Consider the following 17,953-nt stretch of genomic DNA (forward strand, 5'->3'; position numbering starts at 1 on the left):
TCGGGAATAAAGGCTGTGAACAGAGAAGAAGAGGAGAGATGGATTCTGGGTAAAAAGCATTTGTCCTGTTCCTCCCCTCCCCTCCCCTCCCCTCCCCTCCTTCCTCTCTCCTGCGCCTCACTCACCCTCTTTTCCGTTTCCTGACTTCCCTCTCACTCTCTTACCCCGTCCCCCTCCGCCTCCCCCTAACCAAGCTGAGATACAGTGAATTGTCCCGATTGCTTCCTGTCTGGTTTCGTCCTGTCCATGTACACATTACATACAGTATTGAACAATACAGGAGTCTAGTTCGTTACTTACTTACGTGCGTATTCGGGGATATGTATGTCCCAGGCTCTCCCTGCCCAGTCCCGAAGGAGGCAAGCGAGTGGCAGGGGAGGGGAGAAAACATGCTGCGGTATGTACTACTGTGTATGTCGGTGGGTCAGGTTGGTTAGGTTAGGTTATGTAAGTTTGTCGGTTAGTAGGTAAGTATGCAGGACATTGAAGCAGGATTACCATCATCTCACTCATTCACTCCCCTGTTGGAGTAGTCACCGACCCCGGCGTGAATCGGCCAAACGACGAGGGCCGTGCTTCCCTGGCTCGTCGATCCTCGATTGGGCCCGGCGTGGTGGTGACTGGCTCTGGGGGTCTGGAGAAGAAAGAAAACAAGTGTGCCTTGCTCGTTCGCTTGGGTTAGTGTCGCAGTAAGTTTGGACACGGTAGTAATCCGGGGAGGTGGAGCCTCGTGCTTTAGGTCACCGACGCACGAGTCAAGTCCAAGTCAAGTCAGCATCTATCATCGATGCAGTATGATTGTACAGCGGTAGTGACTCGTAGCTAAGCACCCCCAGACACCATTCCTACCCTGCCCTGCGTGGTTTTGCCTTGGCTAAGCAAGATGCGGGTTGCGGATTTTTACTTCTACCCACGAAGATCCAGTATTCTTCCACCGGTGAGTGGGGGTCGGTACTGGCTTTGAACGGTCGATGGGTGGGGGGTGAGATCATTGTGGTGTAATTTCGTATTGTGTATTAGGTAGTTGTCGCGGGGCGGCGGAATCCCGCCCAGATCCAATAAAAACCCCAGAAGGGAAGGCCATATTGGGGTTAGGCTAGGAAAGGCATCCGACGACCTCCCATCAAAGATAGAGTGTGATAGAGTGAGAGTGTGAGGCAGTGAGTTGGGCGAGTGTATGTCTGGGAAGAAAGGCCAAAAATAAACAGCATGCCTGCTGCTGCCTCGTTGCAGCAGGGAGGTGGGTTGGCCACTAATATCAAATTCCTAATCCAGAGGAGCAAACCAACAAGGGGATTCGTCCGACCACGGTGATATTGTAAAAGCCATGGTACGGACGGCGATGATGCAGCGGAAGGCGGTGCGAGCTATACACAGATAGATGGACCACACGGGGCGAGGGGGAGCAGCACATTGAGGCTAGAGCGTTGCTAACCACGTGGGATGCTGAGAAGTCAGTCTCATCGCTCCTCATGATTCGTGGTCGAAGCGAACGACTGTTGGTCCGTTATGCCGGCTCTTGCCCATCACCTTGGGTCTGAGATGTATACTTACCACTGATGGTGTGATCCTTCTGGCAAAGCCAGCAGCTAAGCCTCCTCTCACATCCGGGCCAACAAAACTCTCAGGTCCACCCTCGACGGCGAGCAGCCGCGTTCTGGGCCTTGATACTGGGCGCAGAATCTGAGTCGGGGATCGTGCACGACGGGTTCGAGTCGTGGTTTGATCACGAGCTCCACTCAACCTTCTCATCGAACGGCTACGCGTATGCCAACGTGCGTAGGACACCGGAAGGCTTTGAGGCAAGATTAATCACAGCCCGAAGCAATGGGGGAGGCCAACAAACATGAGACAACCATTAAGGAAGGGGTGCTTGTGCTGCCGAACAAAGCGTCGTCGTGAGAATGAATTGCCACAATGGGGGAACTTTCCGGTGGGATCACGGGCATGAGGTGCAGAGTAGCCTGGTCATTCTCCTTCCTCGTTGTCGGGCTCGATTTCCTTGTCAATCTGATCGTCGATGGCACTTGCTGCTCTTCACTAGAATGGAACAGAAGGGTATATCATCAAGCTCTGCGGCCGTAGTCGAGTGCGTTCTCCTGGTCCTGCGATCACAGGGTCTAGGGGCAAAGTTTGCCTCTCCAGCGACAAGGAAGAGGATAGCCACTCCTCCCTTCAGTGATGCTCGCAAGTGCTCTTCGACAAGTTGCCGCTTCTCCTGACTTGTTGGAGGAGTGGACCTCCCAGGGAGAGCCCTGCAGCCCGGGCCACATTGTCGGTAACTTTGTAGGCATATGGTCTTTTTGCAGATGCCGATCCTTGAATAATCATCCGTCAAGGGGACTAGCAAGGGTCTATTCAATGGCCCTCAGGCCGTGGCAGTGCTAGAGGCGCCGACGACGTCTCGCCTCTCCGGTGTCATGCCAACGCTAGACATGTCGACGGCATGTTCGGTTCGTCCACGTCGTTGTCTTCTCTCAGTCGAGCTCGGCGGTTGTCAGCTCACAGCCACGCAGGCTATAGCCAGGATTTGTTTTGGATCCTCCTCCTTCACCCATGTCAACGGGTCTGGTGAGATTGTTGACTGAAATGGTACTTACATCATTACAACCTGCCCTCTTTGAAGTGCGTGCGTTGCTCCGTGGCGAACAGAGACAGAACGCTCCCCGGTGGAACTACTGAAAGAAACGCCCTGTTCGGGACCGGTCGGCTAGTTCGAAAGGGGCAATTCGAGCTGATTTTTTGGTTGCTCTGTCCGAAGTTGAAGCTGTCATGCATCATAACCACCAGCTATTGGTTGCAATTGCGCTCAGGGGTATGCTCGTGGTGTCTCTGCCTCGGAAAAGGATATGATCTACTGAATTTCATAATCTTGCAGGCTGTATTACCCTATGGTGATTCGACCGTTGTCATGCCACCTCCAGACAAGGGGATGACTTTTGGAATCGGCACCATATGAACAATCGTAATCAGTTGGATAGAAGTAGATGGGTAGACGGAGAAACACATGGTCTAGTCACTTTTACGGGGTGTGAATCCGTCAAGCGATGACGGGAAAAGCTTCGCCTGCTAGGTGCAGATGGCTGGAGGCTAGTCTCAACTTGCATAGACTCGCTGCTGCTATACAAGGGCGTACACAATGCGGCAACATCTCTTCGACGTTTGTACTCAAGGACTGGGCCTCCGTTGGGTTGAGCGGAATCAGTGGCGGCCATCCACAGACGACAACCTGCTCTGGCCCACAGTATCCAGTCAGCATATTTAGTCCTTCCTCCACGAACAAATATAAATGATAATATATTACTTACTATGGATGGGACACTTCTGTATCAAGGTGTATTACTCTGAGATTTGGTTGCTGACTTGATAATGGAACACGAATCACACCCCTTTCATGGCCCGCCTGTGTGGAATCTGATGCGAAACCATGTGTTCCGAAACCACGGCGAACTTGAAAAAGGACGGTATTATTGACACGCTCAGAACGGGGGACCCACCGTCCCTGGACCACATCTAACTGTTCCCCATCAAATGCACATGAAAATGGCATACAACATCAATTTCCATAACGAGGCAAGGTGCGCGGCCGGGAGAACGCCCTGCGACAAGCTTCCTTGTAAGTGCTTCATGTCCCAGGCTGATTATGCCTGCAGCTGCTCAGATAATAGCTTTCCTTGGTAGACAGCTTCGAGGCCTGACGCTGACGATGTTTTGATAACGTCGTAGCGAAATGACCAGATGATCAGGTGACTACATGAACGTGAAAAGGGAGTTCCACTCGTAAGGCTGAGAGTTGATAAGATGGTATTTGTCAGGGATGATTGGAATCATTCGACGACATGGAGGATTCGATGGCCGGACCTGCCGAAATTCATGGGGAAGCACTGCCATCAGTCAGCCTGGGACCGACACCTTGACGGCGCTAAGACGAGTGAGACAGCTAGCGAGGTAGTGGGCCGACCCTGCGAGGGCTGATAGACCGGAGTGGATGCGGTGTGAAGATGGAACTGCTGGTACTGCGGCATGAGAGGAAAGACATCGGAGTGCTGTCATTGGACCAGCCCGCAGATAAGTTGAGTTGGTCAGCACAGTCCTTTTTGGCAGTGCCCTAAGCCCTTATTGAGATATAGGGTCGCCTTACCTGTGCGTATAGGGTAGCGCTTTAATAGAAGCGTTACCAATCCTGTCCATGAAACCAGTGGCGGTCCAGTTGTAGGCGAGTCTTGCGGTGAGCTGTAAATGGGCAGCCAAGGAGACATTCAAGGTCAGCGGGTTGGTAGCATCGGTCTGGAAGTCCCTTGCAATGATTCTCCAGGCACCAGTAGTGATCTTGTCGCTGACGCTGTTGCAGAGTTGGTCGACAGCGTCACTTCAGCCATCTTCGCCGTGTTTCACCTAAGAATTTGCTGCCGAGTTGTACGAGAAGCCGTTTTGGGACACTTCCTCGTATACTGAACTTGTCCTACCCGTCATCGCCGCTCGTACGTTCTGAAACCCACCAATTGGACAAAAAGGAAAGCCACCACGACATGCGGTGCGAGCTTAGTTAGGTAGGTGATAGGAAAATGAAGCGGATGACACAGCATGGTCGCATTTCGCCCTGATGCGACTAGGCAGCTGTAACTAGAGGTCTGTTCTATTACCTCATTGATGGTGCTGCTGGCATGTATGACTTGGCCCGTCGGAAATGGTAAGGCTTTCGTGGAGGAAACCGTCAAATGACTCGCAGCGAGCACTTGGCTTGTTGTCGGTATACTTTAGGGCTCAAGGTCTATGTACATAGTACCGCAGTACCAGACCAGAAGTTGCTTTATAAATAGTCGGACTGGGGTCGATTATCAGGTAAGCAATTTAGTTTGCCAGAACGCTTCTCCACCTGGCTAGAGCTGATCCGCATCAACCTGCGGCTGAGAATGAAGAAAAAAACCCAAACAGGGGTAAGCGAGCGGACGAGGTTGCGGGAATGGTCCATGTCAGACGGGTTTGGACCAGTGGTCTATGCTGATTCGAGGAGGACAGGGATCCCACCAGTCTTTGAATTAACTCCTTTTCGCGTGGTCTTGTCCTTGTTTCTGTCAGTCAGAAAATGTCTGCCCCCCGTCAGACCGAGGGGCTGGATCATGAAAGTCTTTCCCGTCTTTGGCCGGGCAAAGTGGCCGGCTTCTCCGACAGTACGAAGTACGTCGTGTTGCTGACCCGTGAATTGACACCCACGGAGCCGAGGAGAGGGGGTGGGCAGATCTTGATGCTGTCTTGCTCACCAGATCACCCCAGGGAACGCCCTGGGTTGCTATGGAAGTGCAAATTTTAAGTCTTCAGCCCTGCGTACCCGAGACACCACGAGGAAGACTACCAATGTGTCCATCCAGTTCCGAAACCTGGATTGTGGCATCATCGCAGCCACACGCAGTGGGCTTGTCCCTTGTTTGATGGTATGCATCTAAAATCGGAAAAGGCTCAAGGGTTCATCTTGGAGGATGGAAAGAGATGGCTGAGCGTGGCGGGCGCCATGGTACGTGATGGTGGGTTAAAGATCGTCCGAGTGCCGAGATTGCGGTGATAACGAGTAATACGGACGAGAACCCTCTCAGCGGACGAGTATCTAGAAATCTGACTACTTGGAATTCTTGGAAGGCGTGACTCTGGGCACAAAAGGATTGCACTTGAACTTGTGATTGGTGCAGATACAACGTGTTGGAGACTTGGAGTATAGGCGACCACAAAGTGCGAATTGGCGAAGGTGAAACTTTTCCTGTTTGCTGAAGACTTATTCGTCACAGATGCCAAAAAAAACCTTGTTGGGGTAATAGATTGCAAATTGAGTGTGAATACAGATGAAAACAGGAAAGGTCAAAAGCCCAATTGCTGGCTGGTGCTCTCTTTGCCAATATCTGATTTCGAGGTACCAGATCCTGTACGAGTAGAGTACCGGGTCCTAAGTACACAGTATAATATAACGTAGAGATTATGGAGTATCCCAACCGCTGTCGTCACCAGTCCCAGACTTGCTACGTAGTACATACTATGTACGTAAGAGGATGGACTCGTGCTGCTCGTTAATAAACTTTCGTCTACTGAGTAGGTGTACAGTAGCGATGCCACGTATAAGGACGGTGAGAGTGGGACTTCAGCTCAACTCTATGGGTACTCGGTACTCACAGGCATTCGTACACTGAAAGTTCAAGGACACTTGTATCATGGATACGATGCGAACAAGGGAGGCCAACGCTGCAGCCGCAGTCCCACTAGACTCGATCAATATGGAGGGCGCAGTGCTGGTCTGCTGAGGGCGTGTGTGAAAGGGGATACGAGGCTGAGCCTAAATTGCCCCTCCCAAGCTGTGCTGGTGGTGTTGCATCTGAAGTATACGCGAGAATACTTGGATTGATGCACCACTTTGGACGTAGGTGAATGCTGATTTCCTCTATACACTTGCCTTGGTGAGAATATGACGCCTCCAATGATTAAGGTGACATTTTCATGCGTCCGTAAGAATAACTGTAGAAAGGGATAGAGGCGCTGAGATGTACGTGGGTATGGGTGCGTTGAGAAGACACAAAGACGGATTAGTGGCCATTGAGTGATTTAGCATGGCGCTAACACGCCACATTCCGCTAACGGTGGAGGTCTAACCTATTTTGGCCCTTTTGGACATTTTAACAACGTCACAGGCCCTAATCAATTTCAAGCATTTCTCTGTTCGAACATTCCTTTTGACCTGAGACGGAGGGGCCATTCTTGAAGACTATCCACTTTACAGCCCTAAATACGAGCAGTACAGCTCAAGAACAAGTGACAGCCAAAGCAGAATGTTGGCATACTGCGAGTTCTTTCTCCCTTTCAATTGGATCCACGAGAAGTGCCATCGTCAGGGAACGCCTGCACCGGGGGCAATGTGATGGCAAGAGGGATTTCACGGCCCGGATGCCTACTACGAATCGTGTGATGACGACGATCTGGTGATGCTACATAATCACACCTCTGGAAAATGAGCTCTGGGTCTGTGAAAGACATGCCTGGGAGGAAGAGCGACTATTGCATGATCAGCAAGCCCTTCCTCCGGTGGCCTTCCCACTCGACATCCGGGCTGAAAGCCACTTACCTTTTCGAGCCGTGGACTTTACGGGTAATGCCTGTTATCTGTCTTCCTCATTACGCTATTCACTTGACGACCTTCTACACAACCCCGGACCAGCGTCTTGGGCCTTTTGGCTAGCATAAGCAGGAACCCAACGAGCTACGCTCTCGGGCGGCTTGGGGACAGAAGTCGCCTGTGACGCTGAGAAACGTTTTGTGTCTGACAGCTCAAGACCGAGTCGGGGGTTCATCCTCCAACCGTGGGTGGGTGGTCCTGGTGGGCTCTTTAGTCGCCCACTCAAATGTACCCAGATGGGTTACCGCTTCTGCTCGAGGCGCTGCCCAGATCCCCGGTGATGTCTTGGACGCTAAGGAGATGGCAAAGCACCCTGGTCCTTGCAGTGTTTTGCCCCTGTCGATGGCCACCCCTGTCCCTCATCTGCCGCCTCCCCTGCGCCCTGGTATGCTTTGCGGACCCCCCTGGTGCTGACTACGTAGGACCATTACCACCACATGAATGGGAACGACCATCGTGGCACAAAGCGGTTTCACTGCCACTTGACCTGAACGGCCGATAATGCCATCCCGTCACCGGCATCAACCTTCGTATCCCACGCGGCAAATGGATCAAATCCACTATTTACTGACAGCACTAGATGATACTCTAACCTCGACCAGCGAGCTCCTATCTCAACCCTGACTCGTCCGGGGCCACGTTGGAAAAGCAAAGAAGTCATAAAATCAGCCCACTCCATCCGTGACTCTGGCTTGTGCTTTTCTTCACATAACGCCCATGCTTATACCCGCTTTGATATAGAGAGAGCTATAACCGCCAGCTTCGTGCGCCTCTGCCCTTAGTTGAATCACATTTTCACAAAGACCTCGCCAGGCAGTGTCCCCTTCCCTGTCGCTCTTTCAAACCCTCACTCTTTCCTTAACCTCTGTCTTTACTAGACTACACTCCGATAAAATTTTCGGTGACCCAGTGGGGATTGTTCCTTGGAGATCACCTTTTTGGCCGGACATCTCTGCAAAGAACTACAATGGTCACTGAGTCTGGGTTGGTATCTTGGATTCCCAGGCTGAGACATCTCCACTGACATATGCGCAAGGGCAACCATAACAATGCCACCATCTGTCCCCTCCACCTCGACTACTTCTGGTACCGATGACCCCCTAACTTCGTCGTCCTCTCTGAAGACCACACCCCCCAACTCCAAAACTGAACCTAAGCCCATCAAACTTAGAGCAGCGTGCAACCACTGCTTCTCAGCAAAGGTACTCCATTCACTCCATAGTTTCACTTGTCCTTTTCCATTGACTCTGGCCGAAACAGGTTCGATGTGATGGGAACAAGGAGGGCTGTCGTCGATGCTCTGAAAAACGATTGTCTTGCGTCTACAGCGAATCCAGGGTCGGGAAAGTGGTAGGCAAACGACGAAAGCGGCCTCTTGACGACTCGATCGGCACCATCAACTCCCAGTCGTGGATTGTCCATAATTCGCTCCCTATCCAGTCTATTCCCTCACCCGCCACCACCCACGGTTCAGACGAACCCAACAGGAGGCACGGCAAACCGCCCACATGGTCCTCCTTCATCGTCAACAGTGATCCAGGTTTTTTGACGTTCGACGAGGCCACGGAGTCACTGGGCGCTCTGGAGATGTCAGACAATAGGAGCTACTCGATGGCCAGCGACCTCAGTTTCTTCAACAATAGTGGATTACCCACCCCGGGACTCAGTCCTCCTCAATTTACCCGATATCTGTCGCCGGCCCAGCTCGAAACTCGGCCTTTCACGAGACATTCTTCGTGCCCGGTTGATCCATCCAAGTTGCAACCTCCAACTTATGCCGTGCCATTTTCCCGCAACACCGAACCTGGCCCGGAAGACGAAGAAACTGTGTGCATCAAACTGCTCGCTCATCTCAAGAAACATTCGTCTGATGAGTCACAGCCACGGGAGATGCAGATTGAGCTGTTGAAGAAGAGCAACGCCGCCGTACGGAGGATATTACGCAGTCAGTCGGTTCGAGCCGACTACTCATGCCACTTGCTACTCTCGAACATCATCAACCACCTGGTGCGGATATGCGAGCGGATTTGTCAAGGCAGACTGGATGAGAGCGGCCTGGGGAACATTGAATGCCAATTCCTGCAAGACCAAATCCACTTTGAAGGCATGCCGGCTTTCTTCGACACCCCGGTTGCGTCAGCTGTGCCGGCCCCAGACCAGGACCTGCTGGGGGGCCTGGTCAAAGAAGTAATCGCCTTTACTTCAATAGTGGGTGAATTTCTGAAGAAAAAGCCTGTCTACGGGTTCCAGAATCTGGGACGGCATGAGACCTTTCATGTGGAGTTAGAGCAGAGGCTAAAGAAGGCGACCGTCCTGCTACAGTCTTGATGTATGAGGTATCGACGTATAGTCCCAGCCTTGATGGATGCCGTTTGATGCGGCACGGTGGGGGCGAGGACAGACAAAATGACATGACTGGGAAAATGGAAACGTTGAGAGGCGTACTGGCCCACCTTGTGTTTCTTCCTCTGCGTTCCTTATTGCGTTATGGGGCCCTTTTCATGCCTTGACCGTACGTTGCTTTTCTCCTTTTTTCCGCTCTTTGGTAGTAGCTAGGCCCATCTCCGGAGGTCAAAAGGCCACAAACTCGCCAAGACACGCGCCAGCCCCTTCCCCACAACGTCAGCTTTTAGGTGGCAGAGCGCGCTGCAGGCCGAGGAGCTCCCCTGTTTACGGGGCACAAGGAGCAGCTGGTGAGGCCTATGATGCCTGATTGGCGGCCTGTGCGGCCAAAACGTCGCTTCCATCGCCCAGAGTGGCCCACGGGCTGCCCACTCCCTCTACTCATCATCATGCCCATCATCATCCTTCAGACCCGTGTTCGGAAGGTGTTGATCTACGGTACAGCTCGTGGGAATGAACTTGTCAGACTACGGCGATTTCTGTTCAGACCTCCACTGTGCCTCAAGGCTGCCGAACTCTTTTCCTGCCTTGCGTTTTACTCATGCTTCGGACCTAGGAACCGCCGAGACGACTTTGTTTGGTATTCAGTCACCTACGATCCTCCACCTTTTGGCGTGATCGGTCCTGGCACCGGACCGGGTATGTACCAGTATTGTCCAACGGCCTAAACTCCCCAGGCACCGTCTGTCAAATGTGGGCCGAGACACCGTGTCGACGGACTCTGATCTCCCTCACCCCATCTGCGACCGTTGAAGCATACCGCGCAGGATGATGCGCCTCCGCCGCTACCGATTGTTCCTGCTGGTGGCCGTGGTCGCAGTTGTGTCAGTATACCAGCTGACTCGGGTCAAGCCCTGGGAGAATCCAGCTCTCGAGGCTCTCGTGGGATTGAAGAATGATCATGCTACCAAGAAAGTTGCTGCGAACACAGATTCGTCCGAAGAGCTTCCTGTTCCTGCTTCAGCTCCAGAAGTGCCCGGGGAGCCTCGAGTACAATCGGCACATCCTGCCCTACCACCGGTCGAGGTCTCCAAAAATGGTCATCTCCCTCCCCCTCCAGAAGAAATCGCTTCACCCCCGTCGAGTTCTTCGTCGAACGCACGGCCTGCGGTGACTCAAGAAGAGCTGCTCGCCAAGCAGCCGAAGTTTGATGATGGAGAAGAAGTTGATGAACATGAGGGCCGGCCTGGGCTCAAAACTCAAATCGTGGAGTCAGGGAGAGCATATTGGACACAACAGGAGGAGCATTTCCCAATACCATCAGAGAGTCTTATCCTGCTGCCGACCGGCGAGTCCAAGGCACTCCCCAGGGTGCAATACAACTTTGGCCGCGAAAAGCTTTCGATGAAGACAGATCGACTTCGAAAGCAGACCGTGATCCGCGAGGCGTTCAAGCATGCTTGGTTCGGCTACAAAAATTACTCTCTGCCTCACGATGAGCTCAAGCCCATATCAAAAGACGTGGGAGATCCATTCAATGGCTGGGGTGCGACCTTGGTGGACTCGCTAGACACCCTTTGGATCATGGGACTGCGCGATGAATTCCATGACGCAGTTGCGGAGGTGGGCAGGATCGATTTCAAGACATCTGCGAGAAGGGATATTCCTCTCTTCGAGACGACGATCCGTTACCTCGGCGGGCTGATTGCGGCCTACGATCTAAGCTCAGGGAACTACCCAGTTCTGCTGGATAAAGCGGTCGAACTTGCAGACATTCTGATGGGCGCCTTCGATACGCCCAACAGAATGCCCGCGGTCTTCTATGAGTGGGCTCCCTCATCTGCATCCCGCCCACACAGGGCCAGCGAGCACACAGTGCTTGCAGAAATAGGATCTCTGGCGGTCGAATTCACGAGACTGGCTCAAATTACCCGGGAACACAGGTATTACGATGCGATTGCACGCGTCACCAATGCCTTGGAGGAGTGGCAGATGCAAACGACTTTTCCAGGCCTTTGGCCGTTGAAGCTGGACGCATCCGGCTGTAAAAAGTCCAAAGTCGTTTCAAGGTCGGCAGCCGATGGTCATGCCGAAGGATTCGAGGCCTTTGCCCCTGTAAAGTCGAGGGATGGTCGAGAAGAGTTGTTTATGGTGGAGGGCCCAGCCACGGACAACCGGCGCAAACCCGACGATAACCCCTCGAATGTGTTGAATAAGCGACAACAGCTTTCATCGCCACCCCTAGACGAAGAGCCCTCCTTGAAGGGTAACACACTGGCTGCAGCTGAGCAGAAGCCTAAACCGCTAATCGACACAAAACTGAGTGAAGAGGCCGCGGACGATTCCCACTGTGAACCACAGGGACTGAGCACTGAGCCCGCATCGACTACCCACACTTATGGAATTGGCTCGATGGCAGATTCCACGTATGAATACTTTCCGAAGGAATATGCGCTGCTCGGCGGGCTCAACCAGCAGTACAAGAATCTATATCTGGATGCCATGGAAATTGTCCGAGAAGAATTACTGTTCCGACCAATGACTAAGGAGAACCACGACATTCTTTTTTTGGCAAAGAAAAATATCTCGCCCAAGGCCAAAGATCCTGTCAAAAGAAAAGAAACAATCTATGAAGGGACCCACCTGGGTTGTTATGCCGGCGGCATGTTTGCCTTAGGATCTAAGCTGTTCAACATCCCTTCAGACATGGTCATTGCAGAGAAGCTCACCGACGCGTGTGTCTGGGCTTATGCGTCGACCCCGGTGGGAGTCATGGCCGAAGAGTTCGAGCTTGTGCCTTGCGACAGTCGCACTTCGTGTAAGTGGAATGAAACCAAATGGTTCGAAGCGCTAGACCCAAGGCTTGAGGAGAGAATGCGCACGGTCGAGATTTACAATGACAATCAGCACAATCTTTACGAACAGTTACTAGCTGGCGTGGACGCCGTTCAGGATCACGCAGATGATTCCGTGGTCTCACAGATGATTACGGACCCCAGCTTGAAGAAGAGAGACACGCCCGTGGATTTGGGAGAGAATGAAGCGGCAGAAACATTTGTCTCTGACGATGCGGGTACACAACGAGAAGGACTCCGACCCATGACATTTACACCCCGTGTTGCGCTGTCTCACCAGAAGTACGTCGCGGCCAAAATCCAAGAGGAACGACTACCTCCAGGGTATACACGGATCAAGGCACGCGACTACCGGCTTCGACCTGAGGCAATCGAATCGGTGTTCATTATGTACCGACTGACAGGAGACGAGACGTGGAGAGACAAAGGATGGGCTATGTTCGACGCAGTCGACAAGGCAACGAGGACGGAAGTTGCCCACGCGGGCATCCGGGACGTGACCAGCCAATTGATGGAGCAGCAAGATTCCATGGAATCCTTCTGGCTCGCAGAGACGTTAAAATATTATTATCTCTTGTTCAGCGAGCCGGACTTGATCAGCCTGGATGATTATATTTTGTAAGTAATCTGAACACGAAGGCCGCTTAAGGAAAGCCCCGACTAACTGACTGACACAGGAATACCGAAGCGCATCCTTTCAAACGACCCAAGTGATTGTTGGATCCATTAGTGTCACTCTTTGGCCGGTGATCAGCAGGCATCATTTCGCCCATAAATGATTTGGGACAGGCGCTGTCTTCATTATCGGGTGTTTGGAGCACGGCGGAGATGACTGGCCGACCTTGAATTTATCTGGATACTTCCCTTACCAACAATATAGGTTAATGGTGAAATCAAAAATATCGGAATGGTACTCACCATTGTGCTTGTGGTATCAATAGAAGCCCGAGACAACAGGTTGAAGAAAGAATCTTAAAGGTTGGTTTGGTATACATGTGGACCTCATTCAGAAGCTACCAAATAAGTAACCCAGTATTTACGAGGTACGAGGTACAGGAGGGATAGTCGCTATAGGCGTGACGGGGCGCGAAGTCCCCCGGTATTGTAGGCGACGAGTGGTGATCCGCGGGGATCCGGGCCGATGCCTAAGCTGCTCGTAACACCCCATGCCTACGACGGGTGCTGCGTAGGTGGCACTGGTGGCTCAGTGGGCCATCAAGCTCAACCACGTGCAGCCATTGCCGTTTAGAGATTGTGACGCCGGGCGTCATGTGTTCGGGAATTCCTCGAATCCTACCCCAAACCTGGAATCAGTCCGATCCACACCAATCCGCACCCATCACCGTGACTTGTGACGGCTCGTCTTCTGTGCCGATACACAGCTCCCTTGTCGTCATGTGTTGCTATAGGATTGTTGGCCCCTGTTGTTCTGGCCTTGCTACGCCTTTGTTCGCATGAGAAGGAGCATCTGATTCGTTTCTGAGCCCGTCTCCTTGCCCGACCTTCCCCACGAAAGACGATATGAAGCTGAACGTAGCATGGAACACGAGGTGTCTTATAACTTCGAGGACGAGGACCAATTTTGGACCGGTAACAGAACACCCGATCTGCACTTTGGGACAGGAGCTCTGGCTGATTTGACTTCCCAGCTCTCGAAGAGACCGTCTCCCGAGAATGCACAACACATGACAGCATCGATGATACACTGCGATCCTACATAGAACTCATAGGGCAGAGTCGGGGTGCGTGCCACCAGGAAGCAAGAAAGAAAGAGGCAAAGGACCTAAGCTAACCATACTCGACCCAATCCAGGACACTTGTTCCTGAGCGACAATGATCTCGGCCGATGCGCCTTCAAGCTCCAGGAGTCGTCCCTGTTCGCAACCCACGCGGACTACATCCGCCGACAATTCGTTCAATGTTTGATTGAGGTTGGTCGAGCAAAAGTCTGAACCGTGCCAAACGGAGGCTGACACGGCACCTTTCGCAGGATGATGAGCCGAACGTCGTGTTGGTGTCGACATCCTTCTTGATCACCCATGCGCAGTTGCACGAAAAGACCTACGAGCTGTTGAACGATGAAGGAGCATTCCCGAGATTGATTCGTCTCATATCGAGCCCGAAGCAACATGGCCACGAAGGCATCCACAGACTCCTTATGGAGCTACTTTACGAGATGTCGCGAATACAAAAGATTAAAACAAGTGACCTGGGTACGTAGGCGGTTTGTCGAACCGAAGCTCGACTACCTTGCGGCAAAGGCTGATTCCACCACTTCACTACAGCGCATGTTGACGATGGTTTTGTCAAGATGTTGTTTGAAATTATAGAACAGGTTTCGGACGACGTCAATGATCCATATCACTATCCCACCATTCGAGTTTTGGTATGCCCATCAGTCCACATTCTCGAGCAACATACCTCTAATGATTTCTTCAGCTTGTGCTCAATGAGCAGTTTATGGTTGCCGCTCACGACCCTGCCAATGGCCAAGCTGCGGTGCCTCTAACAAACAAGGTCATCAAGGTCTTATCCGCACATGGCAGTGAGTACAAGACCTTTGGGGAGAACATTATTTTGCTGTTGAACCGCGAAGGTATTGTCCCGCATGATCTGCGATGTGGCTCTTGTTCTCTGACATCAGCAGATGAAACGTCGTTGCAGCTTCTGACCCTCAAATTGCTCTACCTCCTCTTCACAACTCCGCCCACCTACGAATACTTCTACACCAACGATCTGCGTGTCTTGGTCGACATATTGATCCGGAACCTGCTTGATCTGCCTGAAGAGGCATCGTCGTTACGCCATACCTATCTTCGCGTTCTATATCCCCTTCTCGAACATACCCAACTACAGCATCCGCCACATTATAAAAGGGACGAGATCCGCAAATTGTTGGTTGTCTTAGGTGGAGGCCATCTTGCAGATCAAAATGGCTCCCATGAAGGTCTGCATCATTGGGGCCATTTTGACGATGTTGATGAGACGACCAAACGGCTCGTTAGGCGGTGCGAAGGAGTCAGTTGGCTCATCGACCCAGAAACCGAAGCCCCTGTGCATGCAGAGTCTCCAACTGATGAAGGAGCATCTGACGTGTCATCACCGACCTCTCCTTCGAAAGCTCACCCGCCGGCTCTTCCAGCGCCTCGCAAATTGAAGAAACGAAACTCCTCCAAAGGCTCCACGCTGACTATTGGTCAGTATCTCACGCCTCGACTTGAGGGAGCCAGACAGTCCAGCCTGAGTATGATGGAGGTGGCAGCTCAAAAAGAAAAGCCAGGAGTGATCACTCCAAGCAGAAACCCAGGGTTGAAAAACAACCTTCGAGCTGTGATCATGCAAAAGAAGGAGAAACCTCCGCCACCCCAAGCAAGGAGGTCAGGCCTCTCGCGCATGAGGATGGAAAGAATGGAGAGCGATACTGAAATCGCGAAGACAGAAGTGCCGAAGACGGAACCGGCGCCGAAAACTGAGGTCGACAATCGTAGCCCGACCAACAGTCATCACCATCGTCACCCCCCTATCCCCTTCCATCACCATCATCATCACCATAACCATGGTGCAGACGCCCCAGCACCGGTACCGGAGGAGAAAGATAAGGAAAAGGCTAAGCCACCTCCTGTTCCTTCCCACCACAAAGGCCATCATTTCGGGAAGAAGCCCCCGCCCGCGCCCAGAGCACGGCGCAAGCGAGGTCGAGAGGGTAGTGGTGACAGTACAAGAGAACCTGGCAAATTCAGCTCGAACCTGCCATCCATCATCACAACAACAACAACAACAGCGGGTGGAAGAGTTGTTGAGGCAAGTCCCTTCTCGCCAGTAGATAAGACGTTGAGCCCCTCAGAATCGGAGTCCGCCTCAACAATCGACAGTCGGATGAAGCTGCCGGTCAGCGAGGCATTAGAGCAGGTACAGGCCAGAGCCTTGGCGGAGATAGAAGAGTCATTGGAGCACTTCGAGCTCGAAAGGCAGGCCGAGAAAGACCTTGCGGGAGAAGATGAAAAGCCGGAGTTGCCGATCACGGAAGAGCCCCAAGAGAAAGAAGTTGTGTCTAGTAGCTCACAACATGCGCCCGAAGAGGAAGGCCAGGAGGATAACAAGCAGGACCAGCCAGCGATGTCCCGAGCGCACTCCCAGGAAGAAATCGACCAGCAGTTTCACGATGCCGTTCCCAATCAGCCTCTCTCACAATCTCAGACGCTCTCTCCGACACCCTCTCAAATTCTAGTCCAATCTCATACGTTATCTCTACACCCAACCGCTGAAGAGATGGCCACGCCTCCCGAATCGATCACGCCAGCCGTCACCCTGACCACGGCCACTGGTATGACGGGTGCCAACGTAATGCAGCAGAGTCAACCCCAGCAGGCGCCCAGGATGGTCCTCACCCCGCCGGCACAAGAACCGTCACGAGGTGTCCCAGGCCCGCAGTATGAACTAGAACGGAGCCCTTTCCTCACCGACGAGGAGTTCGAGGAAGAAGACCTGGATCAGATGGACGAAGAGGAAGGCAGGCGATGAGCGAGGGAAACCGACAAAGGAAGGCAAACAATGGATTTACCAAAGAAAGAACACGGATCCCAGCAGAAGGAGCTTGACGGTGCTGCCAGTTCTATCCCATCATGTTGAAGTTCTACGGTACTGGTGGTGAATGAAGATAACATGCCCGGTGGTATGTCTGGCGGCCCTAGCGGATTCCCTACGTGGCTCACAAGCACCAGGGAGTAAGTAGAGTCGAGCAGGAGACGGTGTTCGATCGAGTCGGGGCCTGGTCTGAGAGCGCCCCCTGCCCTCCGGTCGAGGTGGAAAAAAAAACCGCTTGTAGATAATACCAGTAGAAAAACGAACGACAACGCCCTTGGGAAGCTCAGCTCGCGCTCCACCACAACCCGGGATGGGTTGCTCCTCATAGAACGAACGATCGATCTCTACGAGATCAAGCGAGATACGACGGACGACTCAAGCCTCTCTCTCTCTCTCTCTCTCTCTCTCTCTCGTGTTCTGTCCATCCCTCTCATTTCCAAGTGAATAACAACAGTACTTGAAAACGTTCACCTGATGCCTAGCAGGGCGATCCAGGCCATGCGAGACCCGACGAATGAGAAATAATCTGTCCGAAAAGCACAATTGTGGGAACTATTTCTTGGATTGATCCACATGGCCGTGTCGCCGGGGAAATTGATTGCTATGAGCTATGAGCTATCTGACGGTCGTGCACACGCATGGCGTGAGCGGGATACAAAACACAATAGCCAAAGCTCGGTATCCATAACCATATCCAGTCCTGATCCTAGAACGGTCATGCCTGCATGCCTGTGACTGATGCCCTCTTGACAAGCCACCTTATCTCGCCATACGTATCGCAGAGTGTGTTGTGGACTTGACTGATAGAGTTGCATTGATATTTGCCGGGCATACGATAAGCAAGCAATTTTGCCATAAGACAGGTTCCCTCGTTGCTGCAGATATCATGGTCGGACTCTTCTGTATAACACGGCTGCAACAACCTCGTAGGACTCACAATCGGACAGACTGGGCCATCCATGCAGGTTGAATTGTAGTATTACCACTGTGCTCAAGTTCCAACCTCTTCCTTGTAGGT

At 52.4% G+C, this 17,953-nt stretch overlaps 3 protein-coding genes across 3 annotated transcripts; all 3 read left to right on the forward strand.

Moving 5' to 3' along the window:
• Positions 1-8,120: 8,120 nt before the first annotated feature.
• Positions 8,121-9,481, forward strand: AYL99_01389 (hypothetical protein; the record flags this gene model as incomplete). The annotated part of the gene is made up of 3 exons (XM_018832905.1): positions 8,121-8,137; positions 8,190-8,355; positions 8,414-9,481. The coding sequence occupies 3 exons, from the start codon at positions 8,121-8,123 to the stop codon at positions 9,479-9,481; spliced, it is 1,251 nt and encodes a 416-aa protein (XP_018698784.1).
• Positions 9,482-10,324: 843 nt separating this feature from the next.
• AYL99_01390 (hypothetical protein) lies at positions 10,325-13,065 on the forward strand (the record flags this gene model as incomplete). The annotated part of the gene is made up of 2 exons (XM_018832906.1): positions 10,325-12,969; positions 13,029-13,065. The coding sequence occupies 2 exons, from the start codon at positions 10,325-10,327 to the stop codon at positions 13,063-13,065; spliced, it is 2,682 nt and encodes an 893-aa protein (XP_018698785.1).
• An 824-nt stretch (positions 13,066-13,889) lies between these two features.
• AYL99_01391 (hypothetical protein) lies at positions 13,890-16,872 on the forward strand (the record flags this gene model as incomplete). Its single annotated transcript, XM_018832907.1, has 7 exons — positions 13,890-13,941; positions 14,001-14,093; positions 14,164-14,282; positions 14,342-14,564; positions 14,637-14,737; positions 14,791-14,947; positions 14,999-16,872. 7 exons carry the CDS (start codon positions 13,890-13,892, stop codon positions 16,870-16,872), a joined length of 2,619 nt encoding a protein of 872 aa, XP_018698786.1.
• Positions 16,873-17,953: the final 1,081 nt, after the last annotated feature.

This window comes from Fonsecaea erecta (assembly GCF_001651985.1).
Source record: "Fonsecaea erecta strain CBS 125763 chromosome Unknown Scaff1, whole genome shotgun sequence".
Lineage (NCBI taxonomy): Eukaryota > Fungi > Ascomycota > Eurotiomycetes > Chaetothyriales > Herpotrichiellaceae > Fonsecaea > Fonsecaea erecta.